The sequence below is a fragment of the Leuciscus leuciscus genome, assembly GCF_965113295.1.
Source record: "Leuciscus leuciscus genome assembly, chromosome: 14".
NCBI lineage: Eukaryota > Metazoa > Chordata > Actinopteri > Cypriniformes > Leuciscidae > Leuciscus > Leuciscus leuciscus.
In genome coordinates this window covers 5,215,557-5,233,138 of record NC_138738.1, presented here as the reverse complement: position 1 = coordinate 5,233,138, position 17,582 = coordinate 5,215,557, and the positions used below count along the sequence as shown (strand labels likewise).

The 17,582-nt window shown below is 38.0% G+C and overlaps 1 protein-coding gene across 1 annotated transcript in view; it reads left to right on the top strand.

The window, feature by feature from the left end:
• angpt4 (angiopoietin 4) overlaps positions 1–16,072 on the top strand; it is a 47,696-nt gene extending 31,624 nt beyond the window's left edge. Inside the window, exons 2-9 of the mRNA XM_082136434.1 lie at positions 1,494–1,643; positions 2,266–2,387; positions 5,250–5,482; positions 9,053–9,165; positions 9,291–9,392; positions 10,679–10,845; positions 10,949–11,079; positions 13,896–16,072. Coding sequence (XP_081992560.1) covers positions 1,494–1,643; positions 2,266–2,387; positions 5,250–5,482; positions 9,053–9,165; positions 9,291–9,392; positions 10,679–10,845; positions 10,949–11,079; positions 13,896–14,056 — 1,179 coding nt within the window. The 3' untranslated portion in view covers positions 14,057–16,072. The remainder of the gene's footprint in view (positions 1–1,493; positions 1,644–2,265; positions 2,388–5,249; positions 5,483–9,052; positions 9,166–9,290; positions 9,393–10,678; positions 10,846–10,948; positions 11,080–13,895) is intronic.
• The last annotated feature ends 1,510 nt before the right edge of the window (positions 16,073–17,582 follow it).

The window sequence follows — 17,582 nt, the reverse complement described above, 5'->3', positions numbered from 1 at the left end:
CTTCTTTTTTTCAAGCCTTGTAATTCAGTGTTTGTCCTTGTGTAACCCATAATATATTCTATCGTGGCTCAAAATCTGGTCTGTTAACAGAAAAGTTATACATGTAGGTTCAAACCCCCCAAGGGTTGATCCATGAACTATTACCAATGTTCCCTTGAGCAAAACACTTAACCCCAGGTTGCTCCGTAAGTGTACTCTAAATCACTTTGTCAGCTAAATGACAAAATAGTTACTAGTTTTAAAGCAAAACGATGATTCATTGTCATTGTGAGAGGCCATCACGAACCACTTACTGGAATTCATGCTGTTGCTTTTGAAAATGATGTAATCTACATGAATCTTTATGAAGCAAACAACCCAACACAGTCTCTCTGAAATGATCACTTGTAAACATCTGCGGTGCATATGAATGATCGTCCGTGTCGGGACTTCATGCAGATTGTCAAGACTCAAACGCTAGTCAGCAGAAAGCAGCTCCAAAACACTTTACCTTCACATTGGTGGCGACTTACAGAACATCCCAGGAAGCTCCAGTCAAAATGAGATGAAACATCTGGTTTTGGTTAATGCTTGTAAAGCTGATCCAACTGAATCCAGATCAGCGTTCCCAAGCTGGACTTGTCCTATGTGATTTTAATCCAAGGCAGGAAGCTCGGGTCAATTAATCGGTCAGGGCACACTGCGTCTTTGGGGAGTCAACAGCAACAGAAGAAAACCCAACCTTTTGCATTCTTGTTTACGTTAATTCATTTTTCTAAACCAACCATCATGTCTCAATTATGACTATAACAAACATGAGCATAAATGCCAGGGCATTGAGTGTGCTTTGGAGCGCTTGAAATTGAAATATCACTATTTCTAACATCATTCTTTATTCTAACAGACCACATCAAGCACATGACTTTCCCTCAGGGTTTAACCTGTTTATTTCCATTGTGATAAAATTATCCTTCATTAGTCCTTCTCTCGGGGTCCATGCGGTCTTGGTGATTCCATATTTATTTTTGCAGAGCTCAGAGTCTTTTGGGACTAAGAGGGTCACTATACCACACCTTTTGCCTGGCACTGGATCTTCTCCCTGAGGAATTAAAACCCACTGGCTATAGGGGGAAAAACACTGTGTTTGATCAACTCCAGCTCTTGAGTTCACACTGTTGAGTGCTTCACAAAAGGGAGCATCAAGGACACATCACAGCCACAAAAGGGGCCCTCGTACGCACCCTTCTCAATCATGAAATGACAAATGCAACTTTATAGTTACATGCAAACGAAGGCCATGACACTGGAAATCCACATGATACAGTGTGACTATATGCAGCAAATCTTGTTCATTCTTCTACATATTCACCGTACACATGGGAACCGATGAAGTTTATGCATGTTTTCCTCCTCATTCTGTCAAGAACTTCTGACATGAATTGTGCTTTTAGGGTCAATGCCAAATTTTCTTTAAACAAAGTACAACATCATAATTTGTTTTCTTTGCTCAACAGTTAGAAAACTACATCCAGCAGAAGACGGGGATGGTGCATATTCAAGCTGATGCTGTCCATAACCAGACGGCCACTATGCTGGAGATCGGCACAAATCTGCTCACCCAGACTGCTGAGCAAACCAGAAAACTCACTGTGGTTGAGGCCAAGGTAACCGCATTTCACATCGGAGAAATGCAGTGATGCATACTTCTCCAGTGTCATTAAATACAATGAGTGCATATACATATACATATACATATACATATACATATACATATACATATACATATACATACAACTAACATTCAAAAGTTTGGAGTCAGGAGGACTAGTAGTATTGAGCAAGAATGAACTAAACTGTGACAGTTAAGACATTTACAAAGTTACAAAAGTTTTCCATTTCAAACAAATGCTTTTCTTTTGAAATTTCTATTCATCGTCAAAGAATCTTGAAGAAAACTGTAAAACGGATTGCACAAAAATATGAAGCAACACAAAACTGTTAATAACTGTCTTTGATAATAATCAATTAAGAATGATTTCTGAAGGATCATGTGACACTGAAGACTGGAGTAATGATGCTGAAAATTCAGCTTTGCATCACAGGAATAAATTACATTTTATAAATATATTCAAACAGAAAACAGTTTTAGATTGTACAAAAATTTCCCAATATATCACTGGTGTATAAAGGAGATATACAGAATTTATATATATATATATATATATATATATATATATTGTATATACTTTTCTGTTATTTCCCATTATTCTTTTCATTGTATTCCAGGTTATGAACCAGACTTCAAGAATTGCAATTCAGTTATTAGAGAATTCATTGTCAACAAACAAACTGGAGAAGGAGCTCTTAACGCAGATTTCAGAAATCTCAAAACTTCGAGACAAGAACAGGTAAGACTTTAATTAATATAATTTAATGAAGATATTTGTTTATTTCTCTTATTTCTTTATTTCTGTTTCACAAAGCCCAAGAGCAATCTACTCTAAAAACTGTAAATGAAATATTTTAGTCAAGTTAAAGAGATTATTTAAAGCTGCATTCTGTAACTTTTTGGGGTTAAAATTTTTCCAAAATAATTTTTTGAGCAACCAGCCAGTGTTCATAACTCTCTGCTTGCCCAAGCTCGATTCAAAACGGTAAACTTGTAATAATGTTTTTAATTACAGCGGTACTGGTGGATTTCCATGGGAAATTCAAGTATGTCTTTGCGTCATTACATCACATCTGTACACATAAAGAAGAGTCTCGGCTAGTAGGCTATGTTGAGTATGAAGATGTTGGAGGTGGAGATTTATAGCCTTTTCTCACAGCACTTGATATAATTAAACTTATCAATTTGATGGCGGATCCAGAAAGGTTCAAACGACAATCACCAGTGACAACTGGAGATTCACCCGTTGTAAAATGCAAAAGACTTCGGACTTCGGAGTGGCTACAGAATAAAAGAGACTTCAACTGGGCCCATGCGAAAACAAGGATAAATATCGGAAGGGCATTAAATATCACGCAATGCTGATGTTGTTAAGATTAACAATTTGAGAACAAAGTACAATTTGCACGGTTTGACGTGATATGAGTAGCGATCGTTATATTTAATCAGCGCGATTTACTGCAATGCTTTTTTCCCCTTAGTTGGTCAGAACAAAAGTGGATGTTACTTGTTCTGATGACATTTTCCGGTGAAAATTCTTATGTTGGTCATACTTCCAAAAAGTAGAATCTGTGATTCCGAATGCCAGTATCCACACCGGCGCGGTGATTGACAGCCGCACGTTCTCCTCAAAACATTGGATTCATCCGTGCTGTTTCATGCCGAGGAGCAACCCACGTAAAGTTGATAATTCCGGGAATAACTGCAATTGTAGATTTCGAACAGAGATGGCGACAAAGAGGAAAAAATATGTGACTGTTTCAACCTAAACAATATACTGTATGTCAGTTATTCATCTAGCTCTATACTCCTACTCTATGTCAACAATTAGACACTATTTTATTTCTCCTGTGATAAAGTAGTAGGAGAAACATCAAAGAAAAAATCCTTGAATGAGTCATAACTGAGGACTCCATTATGTAATTGTGCTCATTACAACTCTAAACAATCACAGGGCAATAAGATCTTCCAGTGCAAGTCATTTTTAAGGGTCAGATCGCATCTGCAACTGCACGTTCGCACAGTGTAGAGCAACTTTTGTCTCTCTTGTTGTTCTCAAAACTATATTTTCCCATAGTCGGCCAGCTCTGAATGCACAGCAGGGGGAAAGGCTTTGTAAAAGGAAATAATCAGCCACTTAATTGATTGTTTGTAATGTTTAATAACTACGGAGTAAGCACAGCACACAAAGCAGACCCCAGGCAAGTTTCCTCTGCACACTTCCAGAGCGGGACAAAGGGTTTTCCCAGAAAGCTTTGTACTTAGCTCTCGCTAGATTAAACAGATAACGCTTGTTGTCATTCAACTTTGACGACCAATTGAACTGTGTTGCGAGTGATGTTTTGGTAGCTGCATGGGGGCATCAGACGTAATTATAGTGGACCACTACGTTACAGACGAGCCAGAGCTATTACATTTTTCATGTTTGCCAGGATGAGTGAGAACAGAGAGTTTTCGACCTTTCCAAAGCGACTTACAACTGTGCAAGTGAAAGTGTTCATAATTGCTCCCAGAATTGATGTGGGTTTAGCGAGGGTCAGCTTCATAGTATAATAGCAGCAAACAATTGCTCAGCATTGTGTACACATTACAAACCCTGGCAAGGGATTTCAACAGTCCTTGCCAATCGATTGTGCGAAAACTATTTGTGTAATCAATCATGAACAATTTATAAACATATAAGCATCGAGAACCACTAGCAACAAAAGCATGTTTAATGACTATATCTACCGTAATTTAACAAAGCAAGCGTTCAGTTACATGGCTCGATGGAGTTTTGATTTGCTTTCCAGTTATTTTCGGCCTCAAACCCTCGGGTGATGTGGTTTTTTTCAGCGTTCACACACTCACTCACTAAATCACTCACAGATTGAAGTCGGCAGGATTTTGCGGCGTTTTTGTAGCAGTGGCTCATTGTTGTGCCGCTGTAAATTGTTTTGACAGCAGGCTTGATCGATTCATGCTATCTCCTCTGATCCAGACACTAAATCATGAATCTACATAAAGCTCAGCTAAGCACTGATGGAAATCTGTATCTCCATTTCCTAAAGGCCCAGAGTTCAGTAGACTTATTTCACATGACACTGCAATCTGCTAGACAGTAGCAAGCAAACCGCTAGAGTAACAATCTAACAATAGTTCGCCATTTCAAGATGATAATATCACACTCATGATATCATATGATGCTTATATCAATGGCACTTTATATAAGCTGTAAATGCTTTCATAAAAATAAACTGCAGAATTAAGTACATTTTTACATTTCTAGGGTGTTCTGGGTGGTTACTAGGGTTTTCCAGCCATTTCACTCAGGTATTCTTAAAATAATAGCACACTTCTTCTCAAATTCATGTCTGTAGTAAATGGCGAGGGACGGGTTAAGGGCCAAAGTGTAATATTAGATGTAAATGTTTCAAACAAACCCCTAATGGTTGCAAACACCATTAATTAGTTCAGAAATGTCCATCCTAATGTGAAAGTCCCAAGGCATTCATTCCTGTTCTCTCTAGGAATTTCTCAGAAACATCTGGAGATACTTTAAAAAGGTTTCTATTTTGATCTATAAGGTTTTTTTTAATTAATACATTATTGTTTCGACCAGTCGTTTGGAGAGTAAGGTCTTAGTCCTGGAGTCGCAGCAGAGGACAGAGTTGGAGGACATAAGGGAGGAGAAAGAGCGACTGCAGGACCTGGTGAAGAGACAGACAGCCGCCATTACGGCTCTGGAGAGACAGCTGAGAGCGTCCAGCAGCAACAACTCAGCCTTGCAAAGACAGCATCAGCAGCTCATGAAGTCCGTACACACACTTATTGGCATGGTGTCTTCTGGGACAGGTAAGAATACACCTTTAATGATACTTTAACACATCTCTGCACACATACTGGGCCCTATCTCGCACCCAGCGCAATTGACTTTGTACACCGACGCATGTATCATTCCTATTTTGCACCCGCGCACAGCGGACTTTTCCCTCCACAGACGCACGTCGGTAAACTAGGAAATGCATTTGCGCTCCTGGGGGCGGTTCAGCGCAAAGAGGAGGCGTGTTCCGGCGCAAACGTTCCCTGGTGCTATTTTGCAGGTTTAGAAAACAATTCCGCCACTGACCAGGAAAAACCTAGTCTAAAGTCAGTGGCGCGTTGCGCATGTTATTCATATACTATTTTAAGGGCGCATGCTTGGCCATAATCAATGTAGCGTGTGCACAACGCGCATACACTTTGCTTATCTCATCTACACACAGACGCAGCAGTTCTCATTTTTAGAAAACCATACATTATTACAAGGAAAAATATTAACACACGAGGGAAATCATTGTTGTGTCCATGAAGATGTGAAAAAATAGGCATAAATCTAGCTTACATATTTACCCAAATTTTTATACGCCTGTTTAACCGAAGCTGATTTGGGTGGGTTTCTCCTATCCCCATACAATGTCACTTCTCTGTGTTTTACGGCCCTGACGAGAACGTTGGTCTCCTCGGCTGTGAACTGCTGCCGGCGCCCGCCTGGCAAATCTGCAATTATAATAGCAATCCGCCATGGAACAAGTGCGCCTGCTCTTAAAGGGAACGTGAGATGTCGCTCTGATTGGTTTATTTCACGTTACGCCCAAACCACACCTATGAATAATGAAGCTACTTCAGACCAACCATTTTAGATTTGCGTCGGGCGCAAGAGTCATTTATCCCGCTGGTATAATAGCAACAGCGCCCGAGACCCGCCCACAAAGTTACTTGCATTTCGCGCTTGATACTTGCGTTTCAGATCGTTAAAATAGGGCCCACTGTAACTTTCATGTTTGTATTTGATTATCATCATAAATTGTGGAATATTATCTCAGTATAGTAGTCTACAGCAACCTAGATTGTCTAGAGAAGTGCTGTTGGTTGGTAGGCCTGTTTCACTTGAAAGTGTGTCCTAATACGGAAGCTAAAATGCATTTCGAAAACCATTTCATGTCGACTTTAATGTTTTGATTAGCTAATTTGTGGCATTGCTGCAGCATTTCTCTGATTGTGAGGAAAGAAAAACGACTGGACACTCGGCTAGAGTATAAGGTAGAGCTGCACGATTCTGGATAAATTGAGAATTACAATTGTTTTGCTTCAAACAGAGATCACGATTCTGAACAGACAACTAAACAAAATAACATAATTTACTAGAAGTTCGGACAAAATGTTAATTGCTGCAGTTTATTTAATATGTTTAATCAATCTGAATTAATTCTTTTTTTTTTTATCGTTTGAATAAATGATCCAATGACTCCCTAAAAATTAATACTTGTTTCATTGATGAATCAGCATTTTTTAACAAATCTGTTGAATGAATGATTCAATGACAAGTACATTTTGTAGCAGTCACTTTTCGCCACCTACTGGTGTAACGATGTAATCAATACAATCTTTATTTTAAGCATCAAGTTACTTTCAAATAAGGGATGCTCTATTTTGATAGATTCCATAGACATCAGTGTTTATATCCGAACTATAAACTTTTTACCTTCTGTGAAAATATTAATATTTGTAACACAGAAATAATGATACCGTGTGGCTGAAAAGACTGTTTGGGAAGCTGTTTCATATACATGGCCACTGCTCTCTCTGGTCAGTGGCAGCGCCAACACAGATCTGAATGTTCTCTGTGATTTTGTCAAAGGTTTAATAGACACGGGCGGATCGTTGTCATTTAGGAATGAGATTGCGTGGGTGTTTGAATTGAGATCACGATCTTTTAACGATTAATCATGCAGCTCTAATGTAAGGTTAGTTGTCTGAGAATGAGATGGTCATGTCTGAATCTTGGGCTTACAACCGCTTTTAAATCTGGTGGCAGATTCTTAACATGACCTGAAAGTTCTGGTTAATTAACTGAGACACTAATGATAAATCGAGCAGCTGTGATTCATGGAGAGAGAGGGGATAAGCTCTCGCTAGTGATGTCTTTGGCAGCGTTCTCTCATGTCTTGGATGAAGCTCACATGCGTCACAACACACACTGATAAGCTAAATCAAGACTGCAGCATTTTATACGGACAGAATACATGTCAGTTTATAAATGTCTGCGTGGAGGTTCACTCGAAGAACCAAATGTACCGGATTTTAAAAATAAACTCTCTCAGATGAACAAACACATTGCGTTTAATGTTTAACTGACTCATCCCAAAACTTGACCACAATGGACTTTCTATTTGAAAAGTTGAGGTCATGTAATGAATTTAAATATTGTTCTTTTGACAAGAGAAACCACATCGTTTTGTTGTGTCACGCTGTGTGGCGAATCCACAAAACAACTTTGGCATGTGATGTTTCAGCACCAAAATCCGCATCATACTGTATGACTACTAATCATCAGTAGTTCAGCTTGACCAGGCGCTACAGTAAATGTGCTGGTTTAACGCAGCACTACACAGATTTATTGTTATTTAAAGTTAAAGTTATAGCCACCGTCTTTCTGTGCTAATGAGGTCAATTTCAAATCAGTGTTATTTTACTATTTTATCATTAATATACTATTTTAGTATTTATTAATGTTTTCATTTTTGTCATTTTTATTCGTTTTTTTATACATTTCTATTCATGTTTATTTCAGTTAAAGTTTTAGTACTTCCAACTAACTGCAATAAAATATCACCCAAAATGAAAATTCTGTCGTTCCAAACCCGTAAGACTTTCGTTCATCTTTGGAACACAAATAAAGATATTTTTTATTTTTTTATTTTTTTTGTAATCTGAGAGATTTCTGTCCCTCTGTTGTCAGCTACGCAACTACCACTTTGGCGCTTTAAAAAGTTCATAAAGAGATCATAAAACTAATCCATATGAATTGTATGAATTATATGTGAATAAAAGCCTAAATTAAATCCGTTCATCATATAAAGCGATCGAGTCTCTTCAGAAAATTTTGAATAAACTGCTAAATTCATATGAATTAGTTTTACAATCTCTTTATGAACTTTTTGAAGTGTCAAAGTGATAGTTGTGTATCTGTCAAAGGAGGGACATACTGTAAAGCTCTCAGATTTCATCAAAAAAGATCTTCATTTGTGTTTCGAAGATGAATGAAAGTCTTACGGGTTTTGACATATTATTATATATTCATTTTTGGGTGAACTATGCCTTTAACTTGTTTCAGTCACCATAAGTGCAAAAGACACTTTTTTTAAAACATATTTTTAGTTTTATTTAATGATAATAGCATTGAAAACTGTTTTATGGGGCACAACAGTAAATATTTTAGTTTATTATACTAAATAATGTATAGATGACACATGCTGGATTCACACAAGACTATCACATTTTGTCTAGAATGCCTACGCCATAATGGCCTTTTGTTGGATGATTATCTTTTCTACCTTCAAATCAAATTCTGAACCCCAGTGTCACTGTATTTTTCCTTTACAGGCCTCTCGCCAAACAAGCAGCGCTTCCGAGACTGTGCCGAGGCCTATAAATCCGGTCACAACGCCAGCGGAGTCTACAACATTTACATCGGAGACATGACGGAGCCAACCAAGGTGTGGGATGCGTTCTTTCACAAGTATGGGGAATCAGTGTGATATATCTTGGCTGTGACATACAGAACGAGGAACAATGCACATGTAAGAGAGTGAGACTGAGATGTATCATATGCTTCTGACAGGTCTTTTGTGATATGGTGACAAGTGGAGGTGGCTGGACAGTATTCCAACGCAGAGCTAATGGAAGTGTGAACTTCCAGAAAAACTGGAAAGAGTACAAACTGGTGAGTGGACATACAGCCAAAAATCACAAAACGTTTACATGTGACTGTAAAAAACTGTCAAGCAACCATACGTTAGCAATCACCCAGAACACCCTAGCATCATGCCAGTACCCAGCAAGCAATTTTGCGTATAAAAGATGTCTAATAGCCGTCCAAACGCAGCCCTGACGTCTAGGCTAAAACAAGGCCAAATTTAGGCTGTCAATGAAAATTTTATAAACGTCTAACCATAGCCCAAGAATAGACACACAGGCTACGCATAGAACACGTCAAAGAAATGAAACCAAACACCTTGTAATCACTGTTGACTTTGCTTACATGATGGAATATCATGCATCTCGCAAGTTATTTTGGCAAAAAAAGACATGTAACCAAATTCAAGGTTATTTTGACTAGAAATGGGTTACTCATAGCCGGACTATATCAGGTCTATAGTTAACCTAGATGGTGAAATGACGGCTATTGCTTGCTGGGTACTGACAAATGTTACTCATTACATTTGTAGACAATGAGTAAAATCTTTACTGATAATGTTTAAAGAATATGGTGACATTTAAGAAATGTTTTTCTGCCTGTGCTGAGAAGACTTGATTAAAAGCTTGACATAATTCTGATGACAGACTCAAAAACTGGCCAAAGCACAATGAAGCACAAAGTCTAAAATTGTACGTGACAGATTGGCGTCATTGGCAGTAGCCTTAATGTTTGGTGCATTGTGTATTTAATAGCGGCACATTTTGCTGATATTTTAAGTGCTTAAATATGCTGAAATGGATTTAAAACTGGCAGGTCTGTGAGACCACAGCAGTGGAAATCAATACAGCAATTTTCTATCTTTATTGTTAATCTTGTGCCAAATGTCCTGAAAAGGATAAGTCCCTTTTCTGGGAAGCACGTAATAATAAAAGACTGACAGTGAGTGTGCTGATTTATTTCTAGAAAACAAAACTGCTGACTTGAGTCTAATGTTGCGTTTGATTCAAAGTTGGATATGTGATACTACTTGATATCTAAACATAAAGTGTTGACCAATGATAAGAAGATGAAGTATAAAGAAGAAAAATGGCAACAGAGATGATTATTTACTTTGTTTTGCACAAGAAACTTTAACTCTTTGATGCATTTTACTTGCTTAAAGTGTTTATCATTAACTACTAATCATATGTTGGAAATATGACTTAACTTCAAGTGCAGTTTTATTGCTTTCCCAAATAGGAAGTTTGAAATCCCAACTTTACAAGATGAATGGAACACAGCATAAGTTTGGTTATATGTTGTTCCCACAGGGATTTGGTGATCTTAACGGAGAGCACTGGTTGGGTAATGAAGCTGTTCACCTGATCACCAGTCAAGCCCAGTATTCCCTCCGAGTGGAACTTAAGGACTGGGAGGAGAACGGTGCCTATGCACTGTATGACAAATTTCAGCTGGCCAGTGAAAAACAGCAGTACAGGTATCACCTGAATACTGTCACAATTAAGACTAATTTTAATGAGATATTTCAGATAATGTGATAATGTTCGGCAACATGTCTTAATTGTAATCTCTTTCTCCAGACTCTTGCTAGGGGGCTACAGCGGCACATCAGGACAGCAAAGTAGCTTAGCGTCAAACGGCACAGGCTTCAGCACTCGTGACGCTGACAATGACAAGTGCGTTTGCAAGTGCGCCCTCATGATGACCGGAGGTGAACTACTGCACATTATCTCATTCAAAAACATACATTTAAAATATTAAATATGAACAGCATTATTGAATGCACTTATGCAATGTTGAGGAGTACTTATCAAGATGTAGATAATTAACCAGCTACCAGGCCGTAAGGACCTTTGAAATAACTGAAATAATTTGGCGAGGTGCGCCAAACAGGAACTGTAATGCGGTCAAGACCTGCCTGGAACTACTTTACTTTATTCTAGCTTCATGCATTCTTTTTTATCAACACTTGAATGTGGGTGAGCAACATTTCGAACAAAAAGCTGAGAAAATATGTTTTTGTCTGACGCTGACTGTGTCCAAAATCACATACTCTCTTAAGTAGGTACTTATTTTGAATAAGTATTGACTTCGCGACCGCTAAAAAAGCACATTCTATATAGTATGAGTGTGTGTAGTATGAATGTAATCCAGACGTACTACATTCGCCATGTTGTCATTATCATGTGACCAACCAGCGTCAGTTATGTCGCTTCATTGCCATTCACAAATCCTCTCCCGTGGCCTCATGGGAAAGTAAAGTGTGCATTGTATGCTGCACACTTCAGAATCTCACCGGAAGAAGTAGGTCATCCGGGTAATTTTGCCTACACTTTTATGAGTACTGTGTATTCAATACTTCTTTTGTCACATACTGTCACATACTGTTATCCAGACCCAAATCTGAAAGATTAATGGTCTGGCATCGACTAATGAAAATCGGCCAGCTCGAGGGGCGGCACCAAGCATGCATTTGATAATCTCACTGCACGCAATTGGATAACAATACGACCAATCACAACAATACACAGGGTGACGTATCCAGCAAACTGGTAGATTAGACTCTTGCCGTATCCGGTCGGCAAAACAGCAAAAACGTCCTTCTTGCAAAGGAACGATTCGAGCGGCGTCTTCTGTTCCTGTTTTAGATAAAAAGCCAAGTCTAACTCGTTCATTGTAGCAGCCAAAGCCGTTTCAAACAACTGGTGTTCATCCATAGCCATCTTGCAATGTTTACCAATGACTTCGACGTCACAGCGCTGTCGTCATCTCGCCTCTGGCCCGCCTATATCAGATACACTGATGTGATTGGTGCAGCTCGGATACAAGGGCATATTTAATGAGCATCATTACTTGACACCAGAGTAACTCGCTGAGCAAATTCAACTTGTGCTCTCGCGAGAACTCTGGATTTCCAGGGTCACATACTGTAGGGAAGTATGTGATTTTGGATGCAGCCTTTGTCCAAGATTCAGAACGATGATCAAAACATTCAGTAGATCCGAGTCATCAACACCCCAAAAGCTTCCTCAGTCAAATACCTCTTTGTGGGTTTGACATTTTTCTCAGGCAGTTTTGATTTATATGCTGCTGAATGTTTGATGATCACGTTAGCTTACAAATTCTGGTTAACGCAGATATTCTTCTTCAACGGAAAAGCTCATCAATGGTTGAAACATCACCAGAATTGAACAAAGACCTTGATCTTAGATTATAAACAGTCATTTGACTTAAAATACTTGTTACATAAAGACTAATCTGATTGTAGATGGGCACTCACCAGCGCTTTTCGAATGCAAGCCATCTACATTCATATCTTCTCACTTCTCACATTTCTTCAGTTGTGGCCTGGATCTGATGCCGAAACGGTCATGCAAAACCCCTCTGATCCTCTGCTAATCGAAGCCCGTCGCAGAATTATGTAGAACACGTCCAGAGTTCAGACCTGCTTTCAACGCCCCCTATCCAAACAATTTACTCTATGGCTGCACTCGACTACAGATCCCACACCTCTGGGCTCCAAGATAAACAGCTTTTTAATAGCATGCATTGCGATTGATTTTGAAAGTTGTTGGAGTTAATTACAGTTGAACCGGCTGTAGACCTTCGAGTGCCCTTTATGTTTGCATTTCAAATGGTAATCAAAAGATCGAAAGATGGATCCATTTGTGCGGACCGTCCAAACTAAACACGCGTTGAGGGAGGTGATACTGATTTAATCAGGGTTAGATAGACGGTGTCCTCTCTGAAGAGTGAAAGTCTGGTTTTTATTGAAGAATCACAGTTTGCTTTGACAGGTCTTGCTGAGACATCAACCGCACAATGGGAATAACATACTCTTTGAAACACTGACAGACTGCAGAGAGAAAAATAAAAAGACGTACTATAGAGGAGAGGGATGGGTCAAAGGGTTTGGTTGTTTTGAGATGAAATATTTATCCTCGTTTGCTCACCCTCATGCCATTCCCGTATGAGTTTCTTTCTTCTGTGGAATGCAAAATAAAATATTTTGTATTATCACCAGGTTGCTTTTTTCATTAAGTGAAGGCGTATTGTAAGTCTGTCAAGCTCCAAAAAGCAGCGTAAAAGTACTATAAAAATAGTCTGAAGATTTCTGAAGCCATTTGATTAATGTGTAAATTATAACAAAAACAGTTTTTAAATATAAAAAAATGTATAGACTTCATAAACAAAATTCCCAGAAGAATTAAACATGGATGTAGAATTAAGACCCCTGATATTTAAGTATTATTTAAATATTTGTAAAGTTTTTATTAAGATTTTTTATTAGAGATTTGTGTTTTTTTTTAGGTTTTTTTTATTTATAATTTTTAGTAATTTTGTTGTGTGCTTTTGAGATTTTTTTTAACTAAACTAAACATGTAATTTTCATTTAGTTAAATGTTTTTAATAGGCTTAATTTCAATACCAATAATAACCCTGATTAAGACCCAAATTGGTCTAAGCATTAAATTCTATTTTTTAAATGTATTTATCTCAATCTCTTCTCATTTGTCATTCATTCAGGCTGGTGGTTTGATGCCTGTGGTCTGTCCAACCTTAATGGGATCTACTACACCGTGGGTCACAACATCCGCAAGCTCAATGGCATTAAGTGGCATCACTTCCGAGGACCCAGCTATTCACTCCAGTCTACATCCATGATGATCCGACCAGCTGATTTCTGACGGGAATGAAGCTTGTCATGTTGTCTGAATGACAGGACTTCGAGCAGCTTGCTTTGGGACGTAGAAGCAACGAGGTGGAGACAGATAAAAATGTAATTTAATGGATGAACAGTGATGAATGGAGCTGGAGCGGACAAAAAAAAAAAAAAGCGATCGGACTGAAAATTCAGCTTCATTCCAAAATTCATGCCACAGTTCACCTTTTACACATGCAAACATGCTTCACCTTCACAGCTGAATTCCCCTGTCGCTCATAACCTAAAACATTCTCAATGATGGCCATGGCGACTTTCGTTGGTGTCAGAACATCATTTATGGCATGAAAAAATTCCAAAGGAATACCTTTCGAACTTAACGAGACAAAAGGTTCACGAGCCTCACTAGATTCCGGAACTGTTCTGGATGTTCCAGAGCAATTCCAGAGGCTCCTTCATGTCTGAGAGGTTTTATACTATTTTGTAAAAGATAATAGCTGGTAACTACTTAGCGAGGCAGCTGACTAAGTAGATTACTGTTAAAAGTTTGGGGTTGGTATGAATTTTTTTTTTTTTTTTTTTTTTTAAGAAAATGCCCACCAGGGCTGCATTTATTTGGTAACAAAAATACTAAACAAAGTTATATTTTGAAATATTATTTCAATTTTAAATAGCTGTTTTCTATGTGAATAGAAGTGAATATATATAATTTATTCCTGTGTTGCAAAGCTGAATTTTCAGCATCATTAACCCAGTCTTCAGTGTCACATGATCCTTCAGAAATCATTCTAATATGCTGATTTGTTGTTTAAGAAGTGCTTTGTATTATTACCAATGTTGAAAAAGTTCATATTTTTGTCATAAGTTATATATAACTTTTTTTTCTTCTTTTTTTTTTTTTACTGACCCCAAACTTTTGAACAGAAGTGTAGCTAACTAGTAAGACAACTAGTACGATAGATAGATTGAGACATTGCATCATTTTGTGTGTATTTTTAATAACTGGATATTTTATTATATTTTGCATCTTTCTTTTTTTTGTGCTCATTAGGCCCGAAACATACTCTACACAGGTGTGTGAACACAAACGCTTCTGGCTGCACAAGATCTGGCTGTCGTTGCATTCTGAAATGTGTCAGAACACAATTTAATATGCATCACATTCTTAGCATTGTTGTAAGGGCCACTTTAGCGGGCATTAGCGTAAACAGCCTTGCTTACTGTCTTGGCGGAGCAACAGTTTAAAGAAAAACTTGCTCTGCAAGTGATTTGTATTTGCTATGTTTTTAGCTACTGAAGGTAACTCTATTGCCCTGTTGAGTACAGAAGTTTGTTACAGCAATGCAAAATCAATGTGTTGCATTTGTGTACTTGCATAAAGGGTGTTTCTGGCCTTATAATTGTTGTACCTGTGTGATTTGTGATTTGTTTTGTATGTAAGAGAAAGATACTATATTTTGTTTACTGGTGTTCTGTGTGACCTGTTGTTTCCATTTAAAAAATATAATGTGTTTTTTTTTTTTGGAGGATGCACTTTAAGGAGCAAAGTACAAGGGTTAAACAACAGATCCGCTGATAGGAGTTGACTGTTCCTACAACTGTACAATATGAACAACACTATTAATTGCTGCTGTGGTATGAACACATTCTGAGCATAAACCTTTCAACATGCATTATTACCTTCTGACCATGAACCTTTCATCACATATCAATACTGTTTGATAATAAACCCTTCAGATCAGTTCTGGAGTCAAACTGGATAACAGCTTTTCAACAGGTCGGGTTTATTTTACTATCCTGTACAAGACTTTGAAGACGCCAAAGGCTTTCCTGTCTTTTTGTGGTTCAGGCTTTGTGTTTTCATTTAACTAAAATTCAATTTTTCTGCCAAGAACAGCAGGAGCATATGGAAGACATTCCCCCTTGATCATTCTTCATTCGCTGTGTCAAAATGTCAATTTTTCATGTCAGATATTCATTTTTTTGTTTAATTTTGTTTTTTAAGAGGTCTACATGAGCAATAAACTGCTTCTTATATAGATGTTTGGTGCATTCTTTGGTCACATGTACTGTATTATATGATCTAATATTTCATGCATGATATTTATAGTACATTTATTGAATTATATTGATTGATCTTTAATTAATAATCAAACTGCATAGAGGTGCTGATTGCGTTATAATGGCATGAGAAGAACGTGTCAAATGTCAAATTCTTCACTATTCTTGCAAGAAGATTCATGAAGGGAAACAGACAGGGAAAAATAAACGAGTCCCTGTCACATTTTTAAGAGCCTCCAAAAAGAATTGGGTGCCAGTATCATCTATGAAATATTAGCTAATTATAAATGATGCTTGGATATAAACTTGTCACAATACAAACTTGTCACAATACAAGGATACCTCTAAATGGCAATGAAGAAAGATGCTTTATCGAAACATGGTGCAGTTACAACATCTGCCAGCGGGGCAAACTGAGCCACGCCAACAAGGACAATTAGCCTATATATTTTAACAATTTTTTTTACAATTATTTACAGGATTTTACTGCTTTTATACAACACGACAAGTAGAGAGAATGAGATTCTTCTTGTGAGCACTGCACTAGTGTTGTAGTCAACCTAAACCGAGGCCAAGTCCAGACCAGGATCAGTGTGTGTTGAGATCGAGACAAGACCAAGACCTTCAAAAAACGGTCTCGATACCGGTCTCAAGACCAAGTGTCGAGCACTACAACACTACCTTGCCACTACAACTATACGATCTGTTCATGTGCATTCCCTGGTGCTGTGTTGTGGTGATGATGTCATGGGGCAAAAAAGCCAATAATGCGCATTTAAGATGTTTGGTCACCTGTGCACAAGAAGTGTAAGATGCTTGAGACAAGTCTTAACAGATATACGTGCCACTAAAATGACCTAGACTGTGAATCTCATTTGCGTGCAAACAGAAGCCTATAGAAATTCAAGAAACTATAACCAAAACAAAGATAGGAAATGTTAGACTAGTCAACATTCAACACCATTCAGTAGAAAAAAAATGGTTATTGTTTTCATGCAGTTATTCTCTAGCTCCATCTGCTGACCAGCCCAGTCACATCAACTCTATGATATCAATTTAGCACACCTTATGCTTCAGGTCTACAGCATGACCTCTATAAATGATCATTCTAAATGTTTATGAAATATTGATCTACTGTATATCTATACCAGTTTACTATCAACAGTTTTTCAGGTCTGGATGAAGACTGTATAGGTTGCACATTCAGGTCAGAGCAGTACTGCATGACAACTGAATTTGGCTCTTTTATGTCATTCATTCTTTCTTGTTCCTCCTCTCTCTCCTTCTCTCCCTCCCTCCCTCCCTTCCTCCTCCGACCTCGATTCTGTCTCTCTCTTTTTTCTTTTTTTGCTCTGCCCCTCCAGCTCTTGTTCCTCTGGAGAAGCTAGAGGGAAATCTAGGTTATGATGAAAATTCTCTTAGGCAATTGCATGAAGCGTGTTGCAGTTGATTTCTGTTTGACTAATATTTATCTTTATAATCCATATATT